The 25,088-nt window shown below is 44.9% G+C and overlaps 1 protein-coding gene across 11 annotated transcripts in view; it reads right to left on the bottom strand.

Annotated features, from left to right (window-relative positions):
* Nucleotides 1-25,088, bottom strand: part of sbf1 (SET binding factor 1) — an 88,837-nt gene that overhangs the window by 7,160 nt on the left and 56,589 nt on the right. For 4 of the 11 annotated variants that reach the window (XM_029761283.1, XM_029761288.1, XM_029761291.1 and 1 more), the window contains 28 exons: nucleotides 23,811-23,943; nucleotides 23,500-23,623; nucleotides 22,343-22,456; nucleotides 19,547-19,624; nucleotides 19,176-19,289; nucleotides 18,793-18,921; nucleotides 18,588-18,686; nucleotides 16,101-16,311; nucleotides 15,479-15,591; nucleotides 15,052-15,201; nucleotides 14,690-14,758; nucleotides 14,403-14,561; nucleotides 13,928-14,220; nucleotides 13,509-13,681; nucleotides 13,159-13,232; nucleotides 11,313-11,505; nucleotides 11,066-11,193; nucleotides 10,674-10,849; nucleotides 9,131-9,267; nucleotides 8,737-8,944; nucleotides 8,070-8,284; nucleotides 7,638-7,775; nucleotides 6,021-6,116; nucleotides 5,621-5,695; nucleotides 3,160-3,332; nucleotides 2,859-3,035; nucleotides 2,558-2,659; nucleotides 2,159-2,344 (listed from right to left, as the gene is read on the bottom strand). In XM_029761283.1, coding sequence (XP_029617143.1) covers nucleotides 2,159-2,344; nucleotides 2,558-2,659; nucleotides 2,859-3,035; nucleotides 3,160-3,332; nucleotides 5,621-5,695; nucleotides 6,021-6,116; nucleotides 7,638-7,775; nucleotides 8,070-8,284; nucleotides 8,737-8,944; nucleotides 9,131-9,267; nucleotides 10,674-10,849; nucleotides 11,066-11,193; nucleotides 11,313-11,505; nucleotides 13,159-13,232; nucleotides 13,509-13,681; nucleotides 13,928-14,220; nucleotides 14,403-14,561; nucleotides 14,690-14,758; nucleotides 15,052-15,201; nucleotides 15,479-15,591; nucleotides 16,101-16,311; nucleotides 18,588-18,686; nucleotides 18,793-18,921; nucleotides 19,176-19,289; nucleotides 19,547-19,624; nucleotides 22,343-22,456; nucleotides 23,500-23,623; nucleotides 23,811-23,943 — 4,037 coding nt within the window. The remainder of the gene's footprint in view (nucleotides 1-2,158; nucleotides 2,345-2,557; nucleotides 2,660-2,858; nucleotides 3,036-3,159; nucleotides 3,333-5,620; nucleotides 5,696-6,020; nucleotides 6,117-7,637; nucleotides 7,776-8,069; nucleotides 8,285-8,736; nucleotides 8,945-9,130; nucleotides 9,268-10,673; nucleotides 10,850-11,065; nucleotides 11,194-11,312; nucleotides 11,506-13,158; nucleotides 13,233-13,508; nucleotides 13,682-13,927; nucleotides 14,221-14,402; nucleotides 14,562-14,689; nucleotides 14,759-15,051; nucleotides 15,202-15,478; nucleotides 15,592-16,100; nucleotides 16,312-18,587; nucleotides 18,687-18,792; nucleotides 18,922-19,175; nucleotides 19,290-19,546; nucleotides 19,625-22,342; nucleotides 22,457-23,499; nucleotides 23,624-23,810; nucleotides 23,944-25,088) is intronic. The other 7 variants (XM_029761286.1, XM_029761293.1, XM_029761287.1 and 4 more) reach the window with 6 other exon arrangements.

Raw genomic sequence — 25,088 nt, 5'->3', positions numbered from 1 at the left:
AAAGTAAAAAGTGAAGGTCTGAATACTTTCTGAATGCACTGTAGGACTATCCTCGATGAAAGGTGGCTTTCAAGGAGGGGAGGAAACTCTTCCATTTGCCTACCCTTCAAATTGATACGCTCCTGGACCACTCAGGACAGACTTTTGCCCAAATGAGAAAAGGCCCCAGAGTCAGCAGACTGCACTCTCCCAAACAAATGTTTGGCTGAAGGGGAAAGGAGGAAGACCTGTTCAAACTTAAATAATCTGTTCTAGCACATCCATATAACAGGATGGTCGGACAAAGCGTACTCATCTGATTACATTCAGGAAATATTTGATCCAGGTTAATAGCTCTTGGCTGAGCTTTGTAACATAGTTTACATGAAGAAGACTATTTAAAGAGTCTAGGGAAAGAGAGAGAAAGGATCCTAGTGAGATATGGGTCATTCCACCAATTATGTGCCTTTTGAGTAGTGTAACATAGTGGAGGGAAAAAACGTTTTATTTCACCTAATTTTAACATTGTTATAGAGCACATGTTCAACTCAACAAAAAAATATATATAAATCCCCATCTCAAGAGGTTAACTAAAGAAATGACTATAGTAAATCTTGAATCATCCATAAATCCCCTTGTGACAGGGGAAATGGAAGATTGTTGTGTGAAACAGGGAGGGGCAACAATGCAAGCTTCACCAATAAATTGTTGAAACATTTCTAGCCCGTCTTTGTACGGGTAACAGGGTTGACGTGTTTTGCTCAACCCACTCAGTTACCACAAAACACCAGAAAATGGCCAAAAAGACTAGAACCAGCTCATCGGCTTTTACTCCATGATTTGACTATTAGATGTTTCTTTTGAATGAAAAATAATAATAAAAATGAATAGTTTCACCATATTAAAAAAGAGTTCACGTAGCAGGGTTGACCTTCAAATTAATCATCTTCAGAAATGACTATCAAAGCAACAAAACTAACCAGTGTTTTACAATGATATTGGGATTGAGTGGGAAAAAAGCTTCCTACAAGTCAAAGAGGACGCACAAAATGTATTGATTTTTCCATTTGGTCTATATTCAAGGGCACTTCATTTAATATAATAGGATTTTAAAATTCAATATTTGTGTACAATTTCTACTTAAAATATCAAAGGGATGCAAAAGGCACTCATTATGGGAACGACAACCCATATACACTGAGTGTGCAAAATATTAGGAACACCTGCTCTTTCCATGACTGACCAGGTGAAAGCTACGATCCCTTATTTGTGTCACCTGTTAAATTGATGCTGTTCTGAGTGCAAAACGGCAAGCAACTCAATATTAGAAAGGTGTTCCTAACGTTTTGTAAACACAGTGTAAGTCCCTGTGTGTGTAATATAACACTACTGACAGTAACAGGGGGGTTAAATAGAGCAAGCCATTTTTTTAAATATATATTTTTTATTTTACCGTTATTTTACCAGGTAAGTTGACTGAGAACACATTCTCATTTACAGCAACGACCTGGGAATTAGTTTCAGGGAAGAGGAGGGGGATGAATGAGCCAATTGTAAGCTGGGGATGATTAGGTGGCCGTGATGGTATGAGGGCCAGATTGGGAATTTAGCCAGGACACCGGGGTTAACACCCCTACTCTTACGATAAGTGCAATGGGATCTTTAATGACCTCAGAGAGTCAGGACACCTATTTAACATCCCATCCGAAAGACGGCACCCTACACAGGGCAGTGTCCCCAATCACTATTATTTTTTTTAGACCAGAGGAAAGAGTGCCTCCTACTGGCCCTCCAACACCACTGACCAGGACCAAACCTGCTTAGCTTCAGAAGCAAGCCAGCAGTGGGATGCAGGGTGGTATGCTGCTGACTGCTGCTGCAGCTGACATTGTGAAGCTGGGATCATAAATACAGACAGGACTATTGAAACCCTCTGCCAGAGACGCATCATACATGCAAGTCCACGTCAATGGCCGGGAAAAAAAAGAAATTCACTGTCACACTCAGGTAAACACACGCACATGTTTACTCAGACACACAGATGCACACCTATACAGATAAATATCAGAATCCAGATGATATGGGTAATGTAGCTGACATGTAAACACCCAGTGACATAGTTGAACACACACTTACTGTCACACCTGCACTCATAAAACCCAACCCCACACGTACATACCTGGTGCACACAGTCGAGAAACTGCAGGAACACAGGTGTGAAGCCGCTGCTCTGGCTGGCCAGGGTCTGGGCGCCGCGATGACTGAACCTGTGGCCAAACGACAGCCACTCCTTCTCCACCAGCAGGCGGAAGCCATCGAAGGTCCGGTAGTACGGGTCTGACAGAATCTGGACCAGAGACACCACCTAGAGAGAGACCGAGAATCAGTGCGATAGTCAGGATGACTGTAATTTATAGGTTACCTAAACAGCGGAGTGAGGAGACCATTAGCACTAGCAGAGACAGGGTTGAGACCATGGAGAGACGATGCATCACATGTATGTACAAGTTGACCTACATTAGCTGTGAGAGGTGTGTGTTTGCATTGTGAGTATGTTTAGTGAGTACGTGTGTTATACCTGAGTAGTGACGTCCCAGCCGTCCTCCAGACTGACCATGACTGACGAGCCTGTGTCTAACAACTCCACCACCAGGACAGACACCTGCAGAACTCTGTGGAGCTGGACACACACGTCATACACACATTACCTTATGCAGAGTCAGGATAAACACACTTAAATCATACACACATTACCTTATGCAGAGTCAGGATAAACATACAAAAACAAAATGCATCCATAGGTCTCTCTATTGCACAATACATACACTTTTACAGTTGCACACGCTAACACACACACACTGTATGAATGAGAGCATTACCAGGCACATCCATTCGGACTCCTCCAGACAGCGGTGGAAGGTCATGCTGGGTTCAGAGGTGGCTGAGCTGGGAACACAGGCCTTCATCAGCTTCTTAAAGCTGTTTTTCACCTGACGCACGTCGCACACCTCGATGGGCACCACCTCCCACTGCTGGAACGAGTCCTGCTTCCCACCCTGATGACATGGGACAAACAGGGGACAAGTTTCAATGACAACAAGACCCCCAAAGACTTCTGGGATATTGAGTCAATATTAAATAAGTAGACAGTCTAGTGTAGTATTGTGTATTGGCAGTTACTTTGAGCTGTGTCTTGTCTCCGATGATGTAGAGGTAGGCCCTCTGCTGTGTGAGGAACAGGGCCTCGCTGGGGCCCCCGTTGGGCTGGGGAGACTCCTTACTGGACAGCCTGTTCCCCACTTCTGGGTTGTAGGCACTCAGACGCCCACTGCCCCGGATACTGCCCCACTTCCCTGGAGCACACACACACAGGTAGAGGTTTTAGAGGGGGTTATCACACACACACACACACACACAGGTAGAGGTTTTAGAGGGGGTTATCACACACACACACACACACACACACACACACGTAGAGGTTTTAGAGGGGGTTTTCACACACACACAGGTAGAGGTTTTAGAGGGGGTTATCACACACACACAGGTAGAGGTTTTAGAGGGGGTTATCACACACACACACATACAGGTAGAGGTTTTAGAGGGGGTTATCACACACACACACACATACAGGTAGAGGTTTTAGAGGGGGTTATCACACACACACACACACACACACACACACACACAGGTAGAGGTTTTAGAGGGGGTTATCACACACACATACAGGTAGAGGTTTTAGAGGGGGTTATCACACACACACATACAGGGAGAGGTTTTAGAGGGGGTTATCACACACACACACACATACAGGTAGAGGTTTTAGAGGGGGTTATCACACACACACATACAGGGAGAGGTTTTAGAGGGGGTTATCACACACACACATACAGGGAGAGGTTTTAGAGGGGGTTATCACACACACACATACAGGGAGAGGTTTTAGAGGGGGTTATCACACACACACATACAGGGAGAGGTTTTAGAGGGGGTTATCACACACACACATACAGGGAGCGGTTTTAGAGGGGGTTATCACACACACATACAGGGAGAGGTTTTAGAGGGGGTTATCACACACACACACACACACATATACAGGGGGGGGTTATCACACACACACACATACAGGGAGCGGTTTTAGAGGGGGTTATCACGCACACACATACAGGGAGCGGTTTTAGAGGGGGTTATCACACACACACACACACACACACACACACACACACACAGGGAGATGTTTTAGAGGGGGGTTATCACACTCACACACACACACACATACATACAGGGAGAGGTTTTAGAGGGGGTTATCACACAAACATTCAGGGAGAGGTTTTAGAGGGGGTTATCACACACACATACAGGTAGAGGTTTTAGAGGGGGTTATCACACACACACAGGGAGAGGTTTTAGAGGGGGTTATCACACACACACACACACACACACACATACAGGTAGAGGTTTTAGAGGGGGTTATCACACACACACATACAGGGAGAGGTTTTAGAGGGGGTTATCACACACACACATACAGGGAGAGGTTTTAGAGGGGGTTATCACACACACACACATACAGGGAGAGGTTTTAGAGGGGGTTATCACACACACACATACAGGGAGCGGTTTTAGAGGGGGTTATCACACACACATACAGGGAGAGGTTTTAGAGGGGGTTATCACACACACACACATATACAGGGAGATGTTTTAGAGGGGGTTATCACACACACACATACAGGGAGCGGTTTTAGAGGGGGTTATCACGCACACACATACAGGGAGCGGTTTTAGAGGGGGTTATCACACACACACACACACACACACACACACACACACACACACAGGGAGATGTTTTAGAGGGGGGTTATCACACTCACACACACATACATACAGGGAGAGGTTTTAGAGGGGGTTATCACACAAACATTCAGGGAGAGGTTTTAGAGGGGGTTATCACACACACATACAGGTAGAGGTTTTAGAGGGGGTTATCACACAAACATACAGGGAGAGGTTTTAGAGGGGGTTATCACACACACACACACACACAGGGAGAGGTTTTAGAGGGGGTTATCACACACACATACAGTATGCACTCTCCAAGTTTGCCATTATCAACACACACAAGCCATTTATGCAGTGGCAGAGGCACATACATTCATTGTACTCTATACCACTAGACTAACTGAAAGCCATGCTGATAAAAAAGTACCCCAAGGTATAAATAATTGAACAACTATAGTAAGATTGATCTATTTTGCTCAATAGGCTATATGTGAAAACGATGCGCCAAACCAAACAACGCTGGGAAAACATGAGTCATCAGACCACTCACAGCACACAGTAGTAATCAAACACAGAACAGAAACATCGACAAACAGGACGATCTGCAGCAGTGTGTGTAGAGTTGACGGCCCACTAGAAAAGCATGCAAACAGACGCCTTGAAAGGTAGAGAATCTCTCCAACAAAGAGATTGGACAACAAAAAGTTAGTCCTGAGAGCTTGACACACTAGGACATCACAGGGAAAGAGGGACCGACAGGCGGGGACGCCAGCCAACGCAGACAGACTGACATCACTGTTAAGAGTCCTGATTGGTTAGATTGGGGAGACAGGGAGTCAGGGGTCGGTGCATACTGTACCTCCAGGGGGGTTTCTGGCCTTGCCTGAAACTCTGGGCTGGGAGAGGGAGATGACCCTCGCCCTTTGACCCAGAGCTGAGGTCAAATGACACAGAGATGATGTCCGTTAACCAACACCATAGACGATAGGGGGAGACGGTTTCACACAATCACACACACAGGCCCAAATATGGATACACTATGGAGATTGGTTATTATTAAGGTAACAACCACCATTCCTCTTTTGGGTTAGTTCCAGTGAATGTTCCTTGGCAGGTAATTGTAGGGCAAGCCACAATACAATCCCAAACCAAACCTAGAAATATAAGGCATTCCTTGCAAAGGAAGTTTCTATGAACTAATTGATGCAAGTAACACAACCACATACACCCACACAAACACAGTAAAACCACAATCTCACCTCCGCGGCTGAAGGTTCCAGGTATGTGCTCCTTGCCTCCCATCACCTGTTTCATCAGAGCTCCAATCTTAGGCTGCCTCAGCTTATCTGACGAGTCTGGAGATAGACACAAGCAAAAGCGTCATACACTCTTAAGCCAGAATTTATGTGTTTCAGGGTTTCCGTTTGATTTGATCGACAGCATTTTAAATATACCAGACCTATATGCATTGGGTGTGAAACCTCCACCCACGGTGCTCAGAATGACTCAAATCACATTTAGATTCCAATAATGCACTTAACAGCACATGCCACTCGAGGATGCAACGGCTCGCGTCCTTCCAAATTCCGAAGCGCACTTTGTAGATGTTAGAATAACTGTCCACATTTACTTTTCCTCAGCGAAGACCAGTAACGAGCAGGAAAATCACTAGCCTGTGTCAATCTACTGTCCCCCATTGTAGAAAAGCTGACCTATTCTATTGGGTCAGCTTGTCGTTCTGTGCGAGAAATAAATTGCCTATTCCAAACGGACTCTGGGACATTTGGGGAACGATAGATTCCAAATTCATATAACCAGTACATCAAAATTACTTTAAAAAGCATTGAGGCTCATACACAGATCAGAACATTTAGCTTAAAATGTTGATAAACTATTATTTAATCACATTATAAGCGCAGCAATGTGCACACGGCAGTTATAGGCTACACGCTAATGTTAGTTCCATAATGCAATTAGCAGGAAAACACCGTTGTCAAAAGCACACTGCACATGCAAGCAGATTCATGTGAGATGAAAATATCCATTAGAAATGTAGAAGGATCGGAGATCTAAAGATGCAACAACTAGCATGGATTGCTAATATGATTAGGATTGTGTTTTTGGCTACTGGACAATGAAAGACAGCTGATTTGAAAAACAATTTTAAAAAATGTAACATTTGGCAACTTGTTTCATTGGCATATGGAAGTCTTCAGAAAATAAATGCCTCCACGTTTATAGAAACAGATTTTGTCTCAGCTACATTGAAGCAAGGTAAGACGTGCCTCATAATATGAAGTAAAACATTAAGGTTTCACACAATTAAGTATGTTTTCAAAATGCATACCATCTCCAGCTCACATTCTAAAGTGGTGTGTGACCTGCAGAATCATGCCTACCGTTGCCTAAGCACTTGAATGGTGCTTCAATTACCAGCTGAGAAATAGTGTTTTTTAAATTTTTATGGTGACTGTTTTTAACACGCGAAAGCATTTAGAATTGTTGTGCAATGACTGGGCTTATAAAAGCACATTTCACACCAGCAGCAACAGGAGCTGTAGCAGCAGCTCTCGTGCTATTTTACAGATTTTCCCCCCAAAAAAGTGTGTGTGATAAGAATCATATCGACTAACGAAAATACACACAAACCAATTTAATTCCACTAAATTATGCAAATTCAACTATAGACCGATAAGCATGACCGGTCAAATGTATTTCCATCGATTGGTATTTCCAGCAATGAATAGGCTAAAAAGCATTATTTTGGAATGGGATTATTTTATTTCTTGGGGGACAATTGGCCAGTGTCAATTTTATTGGATTTTCATTTTAAAAAATTGGGCCAAAAGCTGGATGTGTGTGTGTGTGTGTCCTACCTGAGGTGCTCATGTGAGTGGAGGTGAAGCCGCCGAGTGTGTTCCTGCCACTGGGCTCACAGTAGGAGGGCATGGAGCTGATGATCGCCTGCATGTACTTCTCCTGCTCCAGGCTGGTCGATTCGGCCTGGGAGGGGCCTGGGGAAGGATCACAACTGTCAATCACCACTGGTTTTTGCTAAAAAAATACAAAAAAATGCTGCTCAAGCTATAAGGGGCATGAGCTGTGCATTGTGCATTTCTATGCATCTAAAGTGTTGGTCTATTTGCTCATTGTTTCTGATGTGTTGAGACTTTCCCGATCACATTCTTATACTTTCACATAACATTGCTACTGATATAGCTGGCTTTGGAGTGGTTTGGCGTGTTTTATTATTCCTAAACAAAGCCCAACATCCCCAGTCATTCCCTTAAAGACACCATCTAACTAACTTTTAGTGTGTGTCGTACCGGCGCTGGGGGCATTGGGGGACTTGAAGAAGCCCACCACTCCCTTAGCATGGAGGCCTGCAGAGCGCAGCAGCACAGCCTTGGTACGAGAGTTCCTCCAGCACACCACAGGGAAACGGTTCTGTCTGTAACAGCGGGAGATGCGCTGGATGGTGGAGTCCGGGATGCTCTGGGGCACGATCAACAGGCCGGGGTAACTGGTAACACACAGAGAGAGAGAGAGAGAGAGAGAGAGAGTGAGAGAGAGAGAGCGCAGAGGGAGTTAGGGTTGAGATGACATTCTGTTCATGTCACTGCAGAATGTCATGACCACAAGATAATGTCGTGTTAAAATATAGTTTGCTCATTGGCCCACTCTGCATATCAAGTCAGAGTAAAATGACAATGTTTATTTATATAAATGTTAAGATCAAACGTGTACTTGAATCAAGAAGGCATTCAACCTGAATGCAGTGCTTAGAGACTTAACTCAGGAAGTTACTTGAAACATGGTCCATACACGATTTGACCATAAACCTACCACATGCGATTGATATCCGCTAAAAACGAAGAGTGTCGAAGTGGCATGTTTTTAGGGAGTCCCACATGAGATTTGACCGTGAACCGGTCGTAAAAACATGTTCTGTCGGTGGTTGGACCGTGAACTTACCTCCTGCAGACGGTGTACATGCGGTTGACGGTGGAGATGCGGAAGGGCTCGTTCTTGGAGCGCGTCAGGCTGTTACTGAGCGTGCCCAGTCCTAGCCGCTGATAGTCACGGCAACAGGCACGCTCCACCACATTGCTCATGGTCTGTCTGTCCGAGGAGCGGATGGTGGAAGACAAGGTGAGGGAGCCCTGGTCCAACTCCTCTGAGACTGTAGCAGAGACACAGTCAGAGACAGTGTACACTGGCCTACTACCTCAGATCAAACACTGTAGAGACCATTCAACAGCAACTCAAGACTTTTACACAAGACATGTATTTATGTCAATGGGAGTGCATGGATTTTAAGTCAAAATGCCGCCCTAAACCTTCACGAGTTGTCAACACCATGGCCTACCAGAGATCTCATCCTCATCCAGCTCTGACTGCAGGCTGCTCCTGTTCTCCCAGGTGGGAGGTGAGTACTTCTTCCGGGTCACATACTGTCGACCGATCGTCCTCTTGGCGCTCTTCACCAGGTTTTTGGAAAGTGTTCTTAGGAAGGGTGGAGGGAGAAAAGGTAAGAGGAGGAGTAGAGGGAAGAGAGAGAGACATAAAAGGGTTCACAACATGGTTAACTTAATGACATCTACTTCCTGGGTCATATTCATTTGGGCACACCGTAGCAAAACACTTTGCAACGAAAAATGAAAACATCTGTTTCTTATTGAACAAGTTTAGATTGCACCTCCCTGTTTTGGCCCGTTTGCTCCCATTTCATGTCAAGTGAATACAACCCTGGTTAGACATTTAAAGGTACAAATGCACTGAGTGGTACTTAGAAGTTTAAATAACCGGTCAATTAAATCCAAGGCACATCCCTAATGCAGACTCGGTGGTAGTCTGTATGCATAATTAAAGCTAATGAATGCATTAAAAGACTGCTAGTTGAGCTTGCTCACTGCTGCAGGGGGGTTGGGCCCGCATTGTCGTGAGGTTAATATCAGTGAATGAATGGAGTCTTTTAGTGGCGTGAAGACTCGGGGAGGAGATGGAAACACCAGGGACAAACACGGAGGAGCCGTCACTGTTTCCACTGCTGCATTATTCAACAGATAGAAGCCAGCTCTCAGAGAGCTCATGCTCTTTTCATACCCCACATGAGAGAGAAAAAAGGAAGGAGTGACAGGGGGGAGAGAGATACACACAGACAGAGTGAGAGCGACAGAGAGAGGGGGGGGGGAAATGGAGAGAGTGGGGGATGATAAAGTATAAGGGGACTCTGGGGGTGTACTGGCAGTGACAGTGGACAGAATGGGGTGTAGGATGTGAAGCTGCATTCCTCTGTACTGACCCTGCCTGGAATAAGTCGGTGTGCAGCCAGCGGAACTAAACAGTCTGCATGCTATATGGCCCATTGGTGGTTACACAAGAACAAGGGTTCACACTCACTGAAGCACTTACACTCGCAAGCAAATAGTCTATAAATCCTGTTTTATTAATGCATCACACCAAACACTGACTTTAAATCAGAGACCGTCAGATAAAAATGCCCAAGGTTTTAATATATTCTTTAAACTTTCAGGACGACTATGAAATGTAGGGCAATAATGTGGACTACTATATCTCCAGAGGCTGCTGCTTGGGGCAGGCCGTATATTCAGCTCACATTACAGTGCTGGGGTGTCACCTGTGACCCACGTCCTTTAGTGAGTAAGCACTTTTTAATTGGATGTTCTGTACTTGACCTGGAGGATGTGAGAGGTGTGAAACGTCTTACAGATTTACACTTTCTCATTACTCTGCTGACTGACGATAAAACTGGAGCGGTACTGACGTTTTATACAATGCTGATGTGTATCGAAATGTGTTTGGCGTGTGCATGCGCTTCCTGTTTCCTTTTAGCGCTGTTTTGGTTCTTGTGGTTGACGTGAGTGTGTGTTATATCGGTCTTGTCTTACTTTATTGACTGGTTCTTGTCCTTGGTCTTGTGTTCGACCAACGTCTTGCCACTCTGGCCCACGGTGAAGGCGAAGGTTCCCTGGACGTGCTGTGGGTAGCGGAGCTTGTGCATGTGCTTCCGGAACACCTCGGCCAGGTCCGACGCCACCTCCTCATCAAACGCTATCTTCAGCAGCTACAGGAGGAGGAGAGAGACATTAGGAGTGTCAGAAAAACACAAATGAGTGTTCTGTCAAATTTTAAATGGAGAGCGTTACGATGCAGAATGAGAGTGTGTGGAAGGGGGGGGTGGCTGGGTTGAGGGAGGAGAAGCTATGAAGGCCTAGGGGCCTGGTGTTTAGGCAGTAGGGTGATGGATATGAGGGTGGCAGGATGGAGGGTAGAGGTGTACCTGGAAAGTGCAGGAGCGTAGCTGAAGACCCTCCTGTATGAACTGGTCCATGGACAGACTGACAGAGATCCTCTTCTCCTTAGTCAGGGAGGCGATGGGGAACGACCGAGTCACCACCTGCTCACCCACTGCACAGCAATAACACTCAGGGTTAGAGAGAAAGTGTGTGTGTGTGTGTGTGTGTGTGTGTGTGTGTGTGTATTACTACTAACGCGTGTGCATGTTTGTGTTTTCAACACCCTCTTACCCAGCGGGTCGTTGGGCGTGCCCTTGAAGATGAGGCGGTAGGTGGTGAGGAAGATGGCCCCCTCGGCAGGGAGGAGGGGTGGACCCCCCAAGGCCCCTGTGGCCTCCTCCCGGCCATCTGAGATCAGGTGCACCCGCATGCCGTCCATCACCAGCTCCTCTCCCGCCAGAAGAATGGGCCTCAGAAGCTTGGGCTGCAGCACGGAGAGAGGGAGGAGTGAAGGAGAGAAAAGGAAAGGGGGAAGAGATCGTGGACAAGAAGAGAGAGGGAGAGCAGAGGAAGATAAAGAAGAGGTAGATGTGGGGTAAAGAAACAAGAAGAGTTGATAATTGATGGAAGGAGAAGAGTAAGCAGATTGAGTAGAGGGACAAGGTAGGTAAGGATGGGGGGGAAGACAGTTGCTCGTGCTTTATGTCCAACAGAACTCAAATATATAAGCCATCCTTACATTGGTGGTTCTATATCTTATCAGAACAAATTCACCACAACAAATGGCACACGTCAATCCAGATCGCATGCTGAAGCACAAATGTATCACACGACAGACAGCTGAAAACGGAGATATAAAAATGGAGACATTTGATTGAAATTTGTTATTTTTTGTTAATGTTACATAAGCGGTTTGCCTAAATCTCAATTGGCCTGTGGGATCTTGGCAAAGACATCCCTGATGCTCAACAAGTAAAACAAGTTGGATATGAAACTATTCAAATCTCTTAAGACTAGTATAATATAAACTGCAATGTTGAGTGGTTTAGAGTTCCCCCTTCGAAAGAGGTAACATGTTTACAACCATTTGTATATTTTCTAAAATTCTTCTCACAAAATCATCTAACAGCATTCTTGGATGTATAGAGATGTATTCAAAGTATGAAGAGCAGCAGGTCCAGTTTCTGTTAAAGACCAATAGAACATCTGGCTCAGAGCATGACATAATTTCCTGTGCCCAGCGACGCTGGAGAGGCCTACGCTGGGGCAACTACACCAAACAGAGCAGCTCAACTCATAATAGAACATTTGTTAAGGCACTCGTTTTGTAACCCATTTCATAATCTGTTGTGCAACTCCTAATGCCCTGGGTCCAGCTCATTGGGAGAGGATTTAACTGGAATTCATATGATATGAACGCACACGCAGAATAAAAAAAAAATTGAGAGCATTCTGGGAGGTGGGATCAGGTCAAATGTGAGGCGCTCTGAGGTGAGATCCAATTGGACAGATATCTGATACAGGGCATCCCTGAGCTCTTGGTTGATGCATATGCTATGACAATGCTTAGTTGCCATTAACACAACAGACATGCCGATGATGCCGTGCCAAGCTACTATCCCTCTCCAACTGCTGGCAGAAAACTCCACAGAACAACCAAAGCAAACTGCACCCTTCTGTCTGAAGGCATAAGAGTCAGTGACGCAGGCTGTAGTCCTACCAGGTCACTGAGAACTACAACCTCCAGCATGCACTGCTCAGGCTGTAGTCATCTACCAGGTTCACGTTCAGTAGGCACCAATGGGAGAAAATGTAATGAAAACAGGAAATCCACGTTCTTGTTCGTATTGGTCAAAGTTTGGTAGTACCTCCTTTTCAAAACATTTTCTCCCATTTTAGTTCCAAATGAACGAGACCCCGGCTTCTGAGAGGGGAACTACATCAACCCAGCATGCACGGCTCAGGCGTAGTAGTGTGAGTCACACATGGTGCTGTCGCTGGGACAGACGTACCTGCCGTGGGTGTGGCACTGTGACACTGAGCACGGATTGGTGGAGAGGGGGTTGAGCGGGGCTGGCCTGGGGCGGGGCTCTGCGTGGCTTTTGTCCAGCGTAATGTAAAATAAGGAATTGGTTACCTTTTGGATCGGTGGCAGTCGCTTACTCTCCCTGTGGACTGCATCCAGCGTCTCGATGTGCATCTGAACGATGTCTGTGGAACAACACAGGAGGGAGAGAGAGAAACTGATTAAAACTCTCTCCTAATGCACAATTTGAACTCTAGAAAACCTGGGTCATATTCATTAAGGAACACCGTAGCAAAACGCTTTGCAAAGGAAACTAAAACAAGTGTTTCTTATTGGACAATTTCAGGGAATCCCTCCCCGTCAGTCCGTTTTCTTCCATTTAGTGCCTAATGAATACAACCCTGATCTGTCAAGGAAAGTTCACAACACGAGCACCAAAAACACAAAATGGAGATTCCTACCTGGTATCATGGTGTGTAGTGCCTTGAGGTGCTCGTTGGTCACCCCACTTTCGTTACACACTTTGTCTACGAAGCGGTTGATAAATCGCACCACAGAGTTGGCCACGTCAGAGCTCTCAGCGTCCTCAAAGCCGCTCTCTGTGTCGTAGCTCTCTGCCATGCTGCCAGCAATGCTAAATAAAAACAACAAAGGCATCTTAGGAACGACCAATATGAGCTTGAACTTCAAAGATAAAGTCTAATCCCTAGGCATAAGTTTGCTGCTGGCTCCACTGTAAGATGTTACAAAGCTGCCCACTGTTTGATAAGCTGTTTTTCACACGTCTGTTAGTGATGAAGCTGTTGGGTGTGTTTGTCTGTCTGTTGTCGAGTGTGTTTTTGTGTGTGTGTGTGTGTGTGTGTGTGTGTGGATCCCCCACCTGTTGGTGTACCTGTTGGTGACGTAGCTGTTGCTAACACTCTCCACGTCCCCTATCCCGGACCTGTTGAGCAGGCGGTTCTTGCTGGTGTCCAGGGGCAGCAGCAGGTAGGACATGCGGTTGGCGTAGTGGATGGCCTGGCTGAACACCGTGCTCTCCTCCTTCTGCACGCGCTCACTCTGCTGCTCCTTGCTGAGCGTGGGCCACAGCCTGCTCTGCTCTGACGCCAGCTCCAGAGCACCCAGCAGCTCCTGACCTCCTGCTGCTGGACCAGACTCCTGCTGACCGTGACACTGGGGGGGTGGAAGGGAAAGGTCAGATGGGGTCAATGTAAGGATGTACTCCAAGGACTAAGTACCATTATCACGGAAAAGGCCTCAGTTATGTTTTTATTGCTGTGTTTGATACTAATATACAGGAGCGTTAGCTTAAAAAACGGTTCTGCTCGTTGTGTAATTGTAGGGTGTGTTCTTACAGAGGTGGACAGCTCCCCCCCGTCTGCCTCCAGATACAGGGCTCTGATGTGGTTCTGGACATCACTGTAGAACATGGCCTCCCAGAACTGCATGTTAGTCCACACCATGTGCTCCTGCACACAGCTGTAGGCAAACTGGGTGATGCCCGCGCCTAATTTCTGCCAGACACAAACACACAAGGCCACACAGAAGCTTTAGAAACAGATCACTTTGAAAGATACGAGGACAATGATCAATGATTTGTTTCTTTTGTGTTGAATAAGAATTGTTTGTTTTTGTGACTTACTCTGCAGAAGGCCGTGACCAGGGGAAGGAGGATGGCTGCAATACCGTGTTCATCCATGTGGGAGCAGTCCTGAGTAGGAGAATAGAGGTCAACATCGCCACACTCACAATGTCAGTCATTCAAACGCCACCGACTAGGCTCCATTATTCAGGATATGATCTTATGAAAACATAAAGGCCTCCATTGCAGTGTAAAAATAGGTAGCATTGCACTGTTTTGAAAAAGTCCCAAGGAGTTAAAGTTATTGCTTTCAGAACTCCTTCAATACAACCCGTTCTATGTACTGAACCCGACCGTGTGCTGCGGTCTACAATAGAACTTTGTGTATAAGAGAGAGATGTTTGTGTGGCGTCGGCATGTACCTGTAAGGTGCAGTTCATCATGCGGACGATGTAGTCAAACTGCTGGTCGTCCAGCACAGCTCGGTTCTGCAGGACGTGCTGGTTGAGCTCCTGGGTCAGACACACCCTGGCCGCCCGGCCCTTCAGCGCCCGTAGTACCGCTGGCATCAGCTGGGGGGGGGGGGGGGGGCAGCAGACACAGGACAACAATATTAGGAGATGGCAACTTTAGGAAGATGCTTATGGTTAGGTGTTATGTGCAGGAACTTCATTTTGCTTTTATAAAAATGTTTATGCTTTCAAGAGATGAAAAGTCACTAGACTATCATGTAGGTCAAAACTCTAAACTAGCTATGAATCAGCTTTAAATTGTTAACACAGTTTCAAACAACTTTTATCATTCCAGAATGGCCGAGCAATGAGGTGCTGTTGTGGTCTTGTCTCTCACCTTCTTGGCCTCCAGCATCTTGTTGTCAAATATGTAGGTAATGCAGTTCCTGACCACCTCCAGCCTGCGAGCGCTGTTAGCCAGGACATGACCATGCCTGTCCACAATGTCTTCTGGAGGAACACCACGAATCAGCGGTTATTACATCACATTCATCAGTCTACAATGAAGCTACACTGAATCCAGCTCAATTAAACCCATGCTGAGAGATAGATGGGTCACATAGAGGTCGTCCTAACACAGTGGACTGTCTGGTGGCCTGTCGGGTGGACCCGACACACTCATCAGTCTACAGTGAAGATACACTGAATCCAGCTCAATTAAACCCATGCTGAGAGATGGGTCACACAGAGGTCGTCCTATCTAACACAGTGGACTGTCTGGAGGCTTGTCGGGTGGCCTGTATCAGCCTCTTTACATCAGACATCAAGCCAATCCATCAGACACAATCTCATGTGGGCATCTCTGCTAACTTCTAAGCCACAACCCAATAGGAATGTCTGCATCAGTCTTTCAACCGTCCATTCACTGCACTACTTAATCCCACCATTTCATGCCTATGACGCTCCACCCCCCACTATCCCCTCCACTCAGTCTTTCCCACCCAGCCTGGCACACTCACCCAGTGGGGGTCCGGAGGGCACCATGCCATTGAGCTCGGCCTTGACCACGGGCGGGGCGGTCTTGAGCTTGGCGGCGGCGTGGTCGATGAAGAGCTGGACCGTGACGTCGTCCAGCGGAGGGAAGATGGCCAAGTTCTTGGGGTCATTGTGACCAGGGCTCTCAGCTGGCCGCTGCACCTTATGCATGGCCACTGCAGGGTATGGGTTCTCCTGATGGGGGGGAGAATAAAAGGTGAAAGACCATAAAGGTGTAGGGGGAGAAAGGGCAAAGAAAAGAGGTAAGTGGTCTCCTGTTATTTTAGTTACTACATTACATACAGATGGAGGATCTTAATTTGACCTATATTGTCACAGCAACAGGATTTGAACGCTAAGTCCATAATGTTACTTGATCGGTGGTTAGGCTATTAGCTGGCCAAAAGTAGGCTACATGAAAAGTGCAATAGGACGATTCCATGTCAGCATGGCCCGAAAATATTTTTGTTATCTCAGATTGTTCATAGAAACTTTATTGGGAGGAAGGATGGTTGATACTCTTTGTACATTGTAACACAAACCATTTTGAGAAAATCATGAAAGTGAACATTTCAGGCCCTTTTTAGACCTGTACATGCCTCCTCTGTAAGACCCAATGATCCGTGAACCGTACATGATACAGATAACCTCTTGGTGTCATTTCCACTCCTTATAGTGTTCTCTAAAACATGGAATATCCATACTTTCTGAAATACAATTTTACACATTAATTTATTAAACATCGTTTTAAACAATATACTCTACAAGCAATTTTACCTCCCAAAAAATTTGACACTGAACAACTTTCAGGTCTGCTGAGCGCAAACGTTGTGTAAGTTCTGTGCAACTTCTGGCGCGCGTTTACTGTGAACACTGAGGCTGTAAGTAAATAGCCACAGTAAGCTACTGTGGCTATTTGATCATATGTAGGCCTATCAGAGTGGCCTACCATCAAAAACTATGGAGAAAATGCATCCCATAACATTTTAACATGGAAATAGCTGTTCTATCTTTCAGCCAACAATAGCAGCTAATGTGTGGTGTTCAACATAGGCCTACATTCCATGAGACTTTTGGGAAAAAAACATGTAGGGATTGCCATTAACCTGTTTATGCACTTGTCCTGCAGACAAGGAGGTGACTGAAAATGTTGTGTTTGATACAAAATAAAATGTATTATTATTCCCATAACATTATTACACAGAATAAGACAAATTATGCTACCCTCTGCCTATTAGCTACTTAGCTAATTCAAGCCCGTCTCAAAATACAACACTGCCCCTTTAAGACAGAAAAAAAGCTCTTTACCTGACTTGCTTTTCAAAGATGGCTAGAAATGCACACATTTTGTGCTCTTGTAGGAAGCAACCACTCCCCCATTTCTCACTAGAAATGTGCTAATAACTCACTTAATAGCCAAGAATATGAACAAATGTACCTGGACACATGCAAAACAAGCGTATCTGCTCACAACCACTCATGCTGTAAACACAATCCAGTTCAAAGGGAACAGCACAGATCCATATATGGCAATGATCTATTTGCATATAGGGATACTGCAGCTCTGATTGGTTATGGTGCACCAGTCTGTGTAGAGTATGGGCCTGACTTGTTGATAGTGTTAACTAAAAGGGGAAAACCAGGAAGTTGACTGAAGTTCAATCTCTTGCTTCTCTGCGCGAGCTGATATTTCTTCTGCGCGGCAGTCCCGGGGAGCTGCGCACCTGCGCACGAGCGGAGCACAGAGGGAACATTGTCTACAAGTACATCAAATTTCCAGAGTGGGCTCTCTGCTACATTTAAAGTTATGATACATTTTATGAGCACCACCAACACAGTGATTGGGAAAAAGAATTCAAAGGGAATTCCCTCTGCTGGTGATTTGCTAAATGTGCAATCCTACAGGAGGCTGCGATTGGTTAATGACCTATTATGTCAATCGCTATGTATAAAATGGATAATTTCTTCAAAAGTAGCAGAGACCACACTGGAAACTTTCTGTGTTTTAAGAGTATAGTTCCAAACAATGTCTTAAAATAAACAAAATCAAAAAGGATACTTTTGAGATATGAATAGTAGTTTTAATGTTGAATAAATTAATGTGAGTTTTTTTATTTCAAGACATACCCCATATTTTAAAGCACACTATAAGGAGTATAATGACACCAAGATGTTATCTGTTCAATGTACAGTTCACAGATCATAGTGTCTTACAGGAGGCATGTTTAGGTCTAAAAAGGGCCTAAAATGGCTACTTTCATCATGATTTAAAAAAAAAAAACTATCTGTGATACCAAAAATATTCTTGGGCCATGCTGGCGTGAAAATCAGCCTACACTGTTAAAATAACCACGTAAATTACGAAGCTCATCAGCATAAATTCTCAGCAACAAAAGGGTGATAAAATGATGATCCTACATCTGTAAATAAAATCAATAAATATGTTTTTCATTTTTTTATGGACAACATACGTTTTTGAAGAGCTGCTCGGCTAGCTCTTTGATATGGTTCATGACTTTGTGAGGACTGCACTCCTCCTGGCGAATACGCTCCACCTGATTGGCTATCAGCTGTAGACACATGAAAAGAAAAACAGGAAGTTAGAATGCTTTATCCTTCACATCTTTACCACTGATTGGGGAGGTGTGTGTGTGTGTGTGGGGGGGGGATACTCACGTCATCGAACAGGTCTGTGGGTCTGTAAGGCGGACCTCTCTCCGATATGAACCCAGCGAACGCCATACCGTCCAAAACCTTCATCAGGAAGTCATCCTCAGTCAGAGCCCTCTGGCCCAGGAACGCAGCCTGGAGGAACACACACACACACTCTCATCAGGCCTGAGATTCTTGTGTTCCACTCTTCCTTTCTAAGTGTTAGACTCAAAACAGACACATTTGCAGGTCTGTTTAGAGCTAAATGTTTTTCTCCTCCAGGCAGACATTAAAGTGATATATTCCATTGTGTTCATAAAGACTGTAGTTAGTTGCAGGCTTGTATGAACACAACGTAATATATCACCTTAGGAATTAAGTTCCGAGAGGTAGAAGGTGATGTGTACCTTATGGAAGCGGATGACTGGTTCAGGATGGATCCGGATGATGTGTAAACACCAGCGATAGCCATGGAACAGCTGGCCGAACAGCCACAGAAACACCCCCCGGATCTCCTTATCCTGCAACACACAGACAGGGAATTATAACATACTGAGGGGTAAGTATGGGACAGCTGGACAGTAAGCCTGGGAAAGCTCAGAAATCCAGAGACCTTGCTGCAGCATTGCCCCAAACAAAGGAACAGGGACTTTCTCACATTTACATTCGAGTCATTTAGCAGACGCTCTTATCCAGAGCAACTTACAGTAGTGAGTGCAATTTTATTCATACTTTTTCCACACACACCTTCCACCGAGGATAGACGGCTCTACATTACCTGAATCTTGAGTGTGGAGGGTTGTGTGGAGGAAGGGGGGAAGGCATGGTCAGCTATCTCCAGCTCTGGGTCCAACACCTACAAACGCAAGATGGCAGGAATCACATTACAATAACATGGACAAAAAATATAATCCAACAGTCTTCTCATTACATCTGTTCAGTTCATCAATATTATAAAGTATATAAATCCTACAGCAGCTGCTGCTATATTTTGGCTTTCGGACACTGCTTCATTGGGTACCATAAATTACAATATGCTGTCAGAAGCTTTTAAGAAGATGAGAATTCTAGGAAGCCCCTCTCATAAGTGAGACATGTGGCTTCAGACTAAGCAGCAAACACCCATTAACTAAATTAGCTGCAGCATCTCCTATTCACAGTCCTATTTATGTTTGGGGATGGTGAGGTGAATTAATTCAGCTAATCGTTGAGAGCAGCAGAGTACCTAGATAAGCCCACACCCAACGGTTGCTGCCCAACTATCTCCAGAAGCATCACTGCAACAACCTTCACCCACCACCCCCCTCCATACAAACACTGCACTCCACCAACCCCCACCACCCACATAACTTTTCCAGATGATTAAACAAATTAATTATCCCTCCAGTTGCAAAAGCTATCGCTTTTCACGCTCTGCAATTATCCTCTCTGTGCTGGTCTGGGTGAAGGTCACTTAGGCCTGTTATGTTACGTGAGCTGGCTGGAAGGCGGAGGCTGGGGAAATGTGTCCCTCCCTGACAACGCAGGTCAGACCCCATCCAGACTGACAGGGCCATGGGTCCTGGGGCTGGCGCCGCACAGACTGACAGTGCAGACAGGCAAATGCAGGGTGGAATGGACCCCACGATCACACACACACACACACACTGTGCTTCATTGGTTATGGAAGGAAGCATGTGTGCATACACGTCACATGCACGCAAAGTGTTTTATTGACTCAGGACACAACAAAGGACGAGCACTTCCAGTGAAATTCTCCCTGCATTACAGGGCTCTGGTCTCATTCCAGCCATGCAGGGTCACCGGGCCAGCACTACAAGTCTCTATGGCCCACACAGGTTAGGACAGAGGGAGACGGGGAAGAAAAGAAAGGAGGAAAGAACAGAGGGAAGAGGGAGAGGCCTGTATATTGTATTGTAGAATGGTCAGGTCCCATCACAGGACTGGTTGTTCTGAGATGGAAGAATGTTACAGTCCCTATTACTTACCAGAGCAGGTATTAGCTGGTACCTAGCTCTTTCTACTGTGTTGTTCATCAAACACCAAGGAATGTTTCAACATGGTAATGACAGACAATGGAAAAGTATACCGGTTTAGGAGCAGGTCCTTTTCAATGTACCTCTGACCGAGAGGACACAATAACAGCCTAACCCAGTCTCATTCTCTCTTCTGCCTTTTCTTGCTTTCCCTCTCTCCCCCCTTTCCCTCACTTATGTCCCTCCCTCCTCTCCTGTTCAGTCTAGCCATAACAGATTGGCTAGTAACCGTGCAGATTGAGTATGGCTCATGTTTCATGCCCTCCAGCCAATAGAGATCATAGAGACCGGCCTGAGATAAACCCCATTGGCCTACAAATGCATAAACACTGTATACTGTCACATGTACTAAAATATAATTCACCATAGACTTGTCAGAAAACAACCCAAAAAGGATTTCTTCTATAACAGTTAAGAAAAGAGCCCAAAAACGAATGAAGTATGCATTTTGAAAAGTTCCGAGCAATGTCTGTCTGGCAATATTCTGAGCGATCTACGCAAGTCCATATCAAATGTTCCTTCATATTAAAACATACAACTTGACTTTTATCCTGATAAAGAAATTAGGGGAGGAAGACAAATTTATCTAGGGAATAATATGTTCCCAAATATTTCTCATGTGGGACAGCATGTCAGATTCTATAATTCATCTTCTCCCTCTGGTCCAACTCTGATAACACACACTGTTTGGGCTGTGGGAATCAATGCCAATGTCATACAGGCAAACAAAAAACTTCTCTTTTGGCTGCAGATTGTAGTATCATTTCATTCATTGAAGATGCGAAGATCCATTCTTTCATAATTCTTTATCGGACTACTGTGTATTACAGTAAGCTCTGCACATTACAGTAAACTCGGCACGTGGCAACTCACACCAATTGTGAAACTAAAAACAGACATATCCTCATGAACAGTTCATGACTGCATTGTTTTTATAGTTGTGACGCATGGGTAATTTGTTTTATAGGGGTGTGTAAAGGTAGTTCCGATATCTTAAAATTAGAATTTACGATTCTGATCTCACAAAGTAATTTCCCACAAATACATGATTGCTTACAATATCAACAAGAATCATTGAATAAATAAAATCTGCCACCATTTGTTTGTTGCAGCTATTGATGGGAAAGCTATGGCATGGCTCTCCTCTACTATAGGAATAAATGCTTAAACCAGCCGGCAGATACCAATGATAGGCAGGCCCAGTCAGGAAATCAGATATGTTTTAGATAACATGGATCTTATCTGAACAAGAGGAATTTCCAGACTGTGCTGGCAGTGAGAAGCTCGATTACAATAAGGAACTTGATCTTATCTAGAAAAGGAGTTGGTTCAGAAGTAGTAAATCAACATCTTAATGTGGTGCTGTGGTTAAACCATTATAGCTGTACATGGTTCAGGGTAATGCATAGTGGGAGTCCCTGTGTTGGGTTAACGTGCTGTACTGGTATTGGTGACTCTGATTTAGCTGTATGAAGTGAAGGTTTAGAAGTCTGAAGGGTGTTGCGGTGAGGTGTGAGTGTTGCTGTCACAGTGGTTACCATGGAGAGGGCGGTCTGGGTCTGCTGCAGGAGGGGGTCGGGGAGCAGGGAGATGTGGACACACTCCGGGATGGTCACCGTGCCTCCGTCCAGGTCAGCGATGATCACGTCCAACTGTAGAACAACACACACGGACGGCTCAGTCAGTACAATATCTTTGATTGATCTTGTAAGAGATCACTGTACTACATACTGTACATGAGGCTAAGTGTGCTGATTGATAACAGTAGTGACTGACAAAGCCACAGACACACAGAAACGCTTCTGTCAACAGCTGTTCATTACAGAACTTTACCTACTGCAGCAGTGAAATGTACCTTTTACCAGGTACATTTTAAGGGGTGAGAAGCGATAACCTCTCACCCCTTACACTCCATCCTCAAATCGACCTATCAGAGCCATGTGACTGTATCGTATACTATATTATACAGACAGGCAGTCCGTTGTTAAAAGTCATTACATAAAGCATGGCGAGTGACCTCATGTAGTTTAACGCACCCTAACCTAGACCTCAGAAACATGACACTATAATGACTGTCTTTTCAAGGTCCTAGTCCCAATCTGAAATGTATTTAGTGCCTAGCCCACTACTGCTATTTTACCTGCCTTCATTCTAAAATGAACCTTGTTTTTATTGAATATCCTTTCGTATTCTTTTCTCCTCAGAGCGTTGAGATAACTAATGAAAAGCGATATACAAAATAAATGTATTATTAGTATTATTCATCTTAATCATTAGTTTGTCCTTAATAACAAAAGGAAACTTTCAAAGTCATCCAACATTCCACTGAATATAGAATGAAGATATTTAATTTACATGTCAGGTATATTGCTAATGTGCCTTGGCATGGTTTACAAAGACCGTTGTGTTAGTACTGAGAGGTATTTAAGCTAAAAGAGGTTTCAGATGGCTAAAACACAGCCGGTCTGGGTTGTTGAGTGAGATTAATTATAGATAAGGAAGGAGGGCCAGAGAACTGACAAACATATCTAGTAATCAAGATCGTACTACAGGCTGTCAAAGTATGGGGGGAGCAACACAGAATGAAGACGGTCTTTACTGGCATCAGATAGGCTTTACAGATGCATACACTGACGGAATATATAAACATTACATAGAAAATAAATCAAAAGAGGTATTGTAAATTGGAACATACGGTCATGCTACCCACCAGTTCCTGGGTCTCGGAACGGAAGAAAGAATTGACCCCGATGATGAAAGGCGTGGGCGTGCTCAGCACCTCCAGGAGTTTTCCCGGCAGGATGGGGACGTACGTAAAACTGACGGGAGGGTAAACAAAAGGACATCAGATTTAGAAGCAATCAGATTAGGAGATGATATGATAAGTGTGAAATTCCCCAAACAGACCAATATCTTGTTAATCAAATCCCTGTAAATGTACTATATTAAAGACATCTATGAACCTATTTTACAATGAAAAACACATACACACAGTCACGCACACACCTGTATTTGAGGGGGAACATGATGGCCAGTAGCGCTCTGCAGGCATCTGTTAGTCTCTGGTAGCTGCTGGACAGGAACAGGATTTTGTGTTCCGTCAGAGCAGCACAGAACAGATACAGGACGTTCACTATACCTAAGAGAAACAACATAACAGAGGTACAGTATTCACTTTACCTGCAGGGAAAGACCGACAGCGTGGATTGTAAAGATCAAATGTATCTCCGATCAAATTATCAAACATGCAGGCATAAAGACCGATATCTACACACAATACCCCAAAATGACCGAGCAAAAACAGGTAATTTTTGGGGGATAGTTTATACCAAATAAAAAACTGAAATACCTTATCTACACAAGTATTCAGACCCTTTTGCTATGAGACTCAAAATTGAGCTCAGGTTCATCCTGTTTCCATTGATCATCCTTGAGATGTTTCTACAACTTTGAGTCCACCGGTGGTAAATTCAATTGATTGGACATGATTTAGGGTGGCAGGTAGCCTACTGGTTAGAGCATTGGGTCAGTAACCGAAACGTTACTAAATCGAATCCCCGAGCAGACAAGGTAAAAATCGGTCGTTCTGCCCCTGAACAAGGCAGTTAACCCACTGTTCCTAGGCCATCATTGGAAATAAGAATTTGTTCTTAACTGACTTGCCTAGTTAAATAAAGGTAAAATAAAATAATTGGGAAAGGCACACACTTGACAGTGCATGTCAGAGCAAAAACCAAGCCATGAGGTTGAAGGAATTATTCTTAGAGCTCAGAGACAGGATTGTGTCGAGGAGCAGATCTGGGGAGGGGTACCAAAAAATGTCTGCTGCTTTGAAGGGCCCCAAGAATACAGTGACCTCGATCATTCTTAAATGGAATACGTTTGGTACCACCAAGACTCTTCCTAGACTGATGTCTAGGGGCTGATGGTCACTGACAGAGCTCCAGAGTTCCTCTGTGGAGATGGGAGAACCTTCTAGAAGGACAACCATCTCTGCAGCACTCCACCAATCAGGCCTTTATGGTAGAGTGGCCAGACATAAGCCACTCCTCAGGAAAAGGCACATGACAGCCCGCTTGGAGTTTGCCAAAAGGCACCTAAAAGGACTCTGACCATGAGAAACAAGATTATCTGGTCTGATGAAACCAAGATTGAACTCTTTGGCCTGAATGCCAAGCGTCATGTCTGGAGGAAACCTGGCACCATCCCTTCGGTGAAGCATGGTGGTGGCAGCATCATGCTGTGGGGATGTTTTTCAGCGGCAGGGACTGGGACACAAGTCAG

This window comes from Salmo trutta, chromosome 8 (genome assembly GCF_901001165.1).
Source record: "Salmo trutta chromosome 8, fSalTru1.1, whole genome shotgun sequence".
Lineage (NCBI taxonomy): Eukaryota > Metazoa > Chordata > Actinopteri > Salmoniformes > Salmonidae > Salmo > Salmo trutta.
Note: the sequence above shows the minus strand (reverse complement) of the source record. Positions and strands in the feature narration are given on the sequence as shown.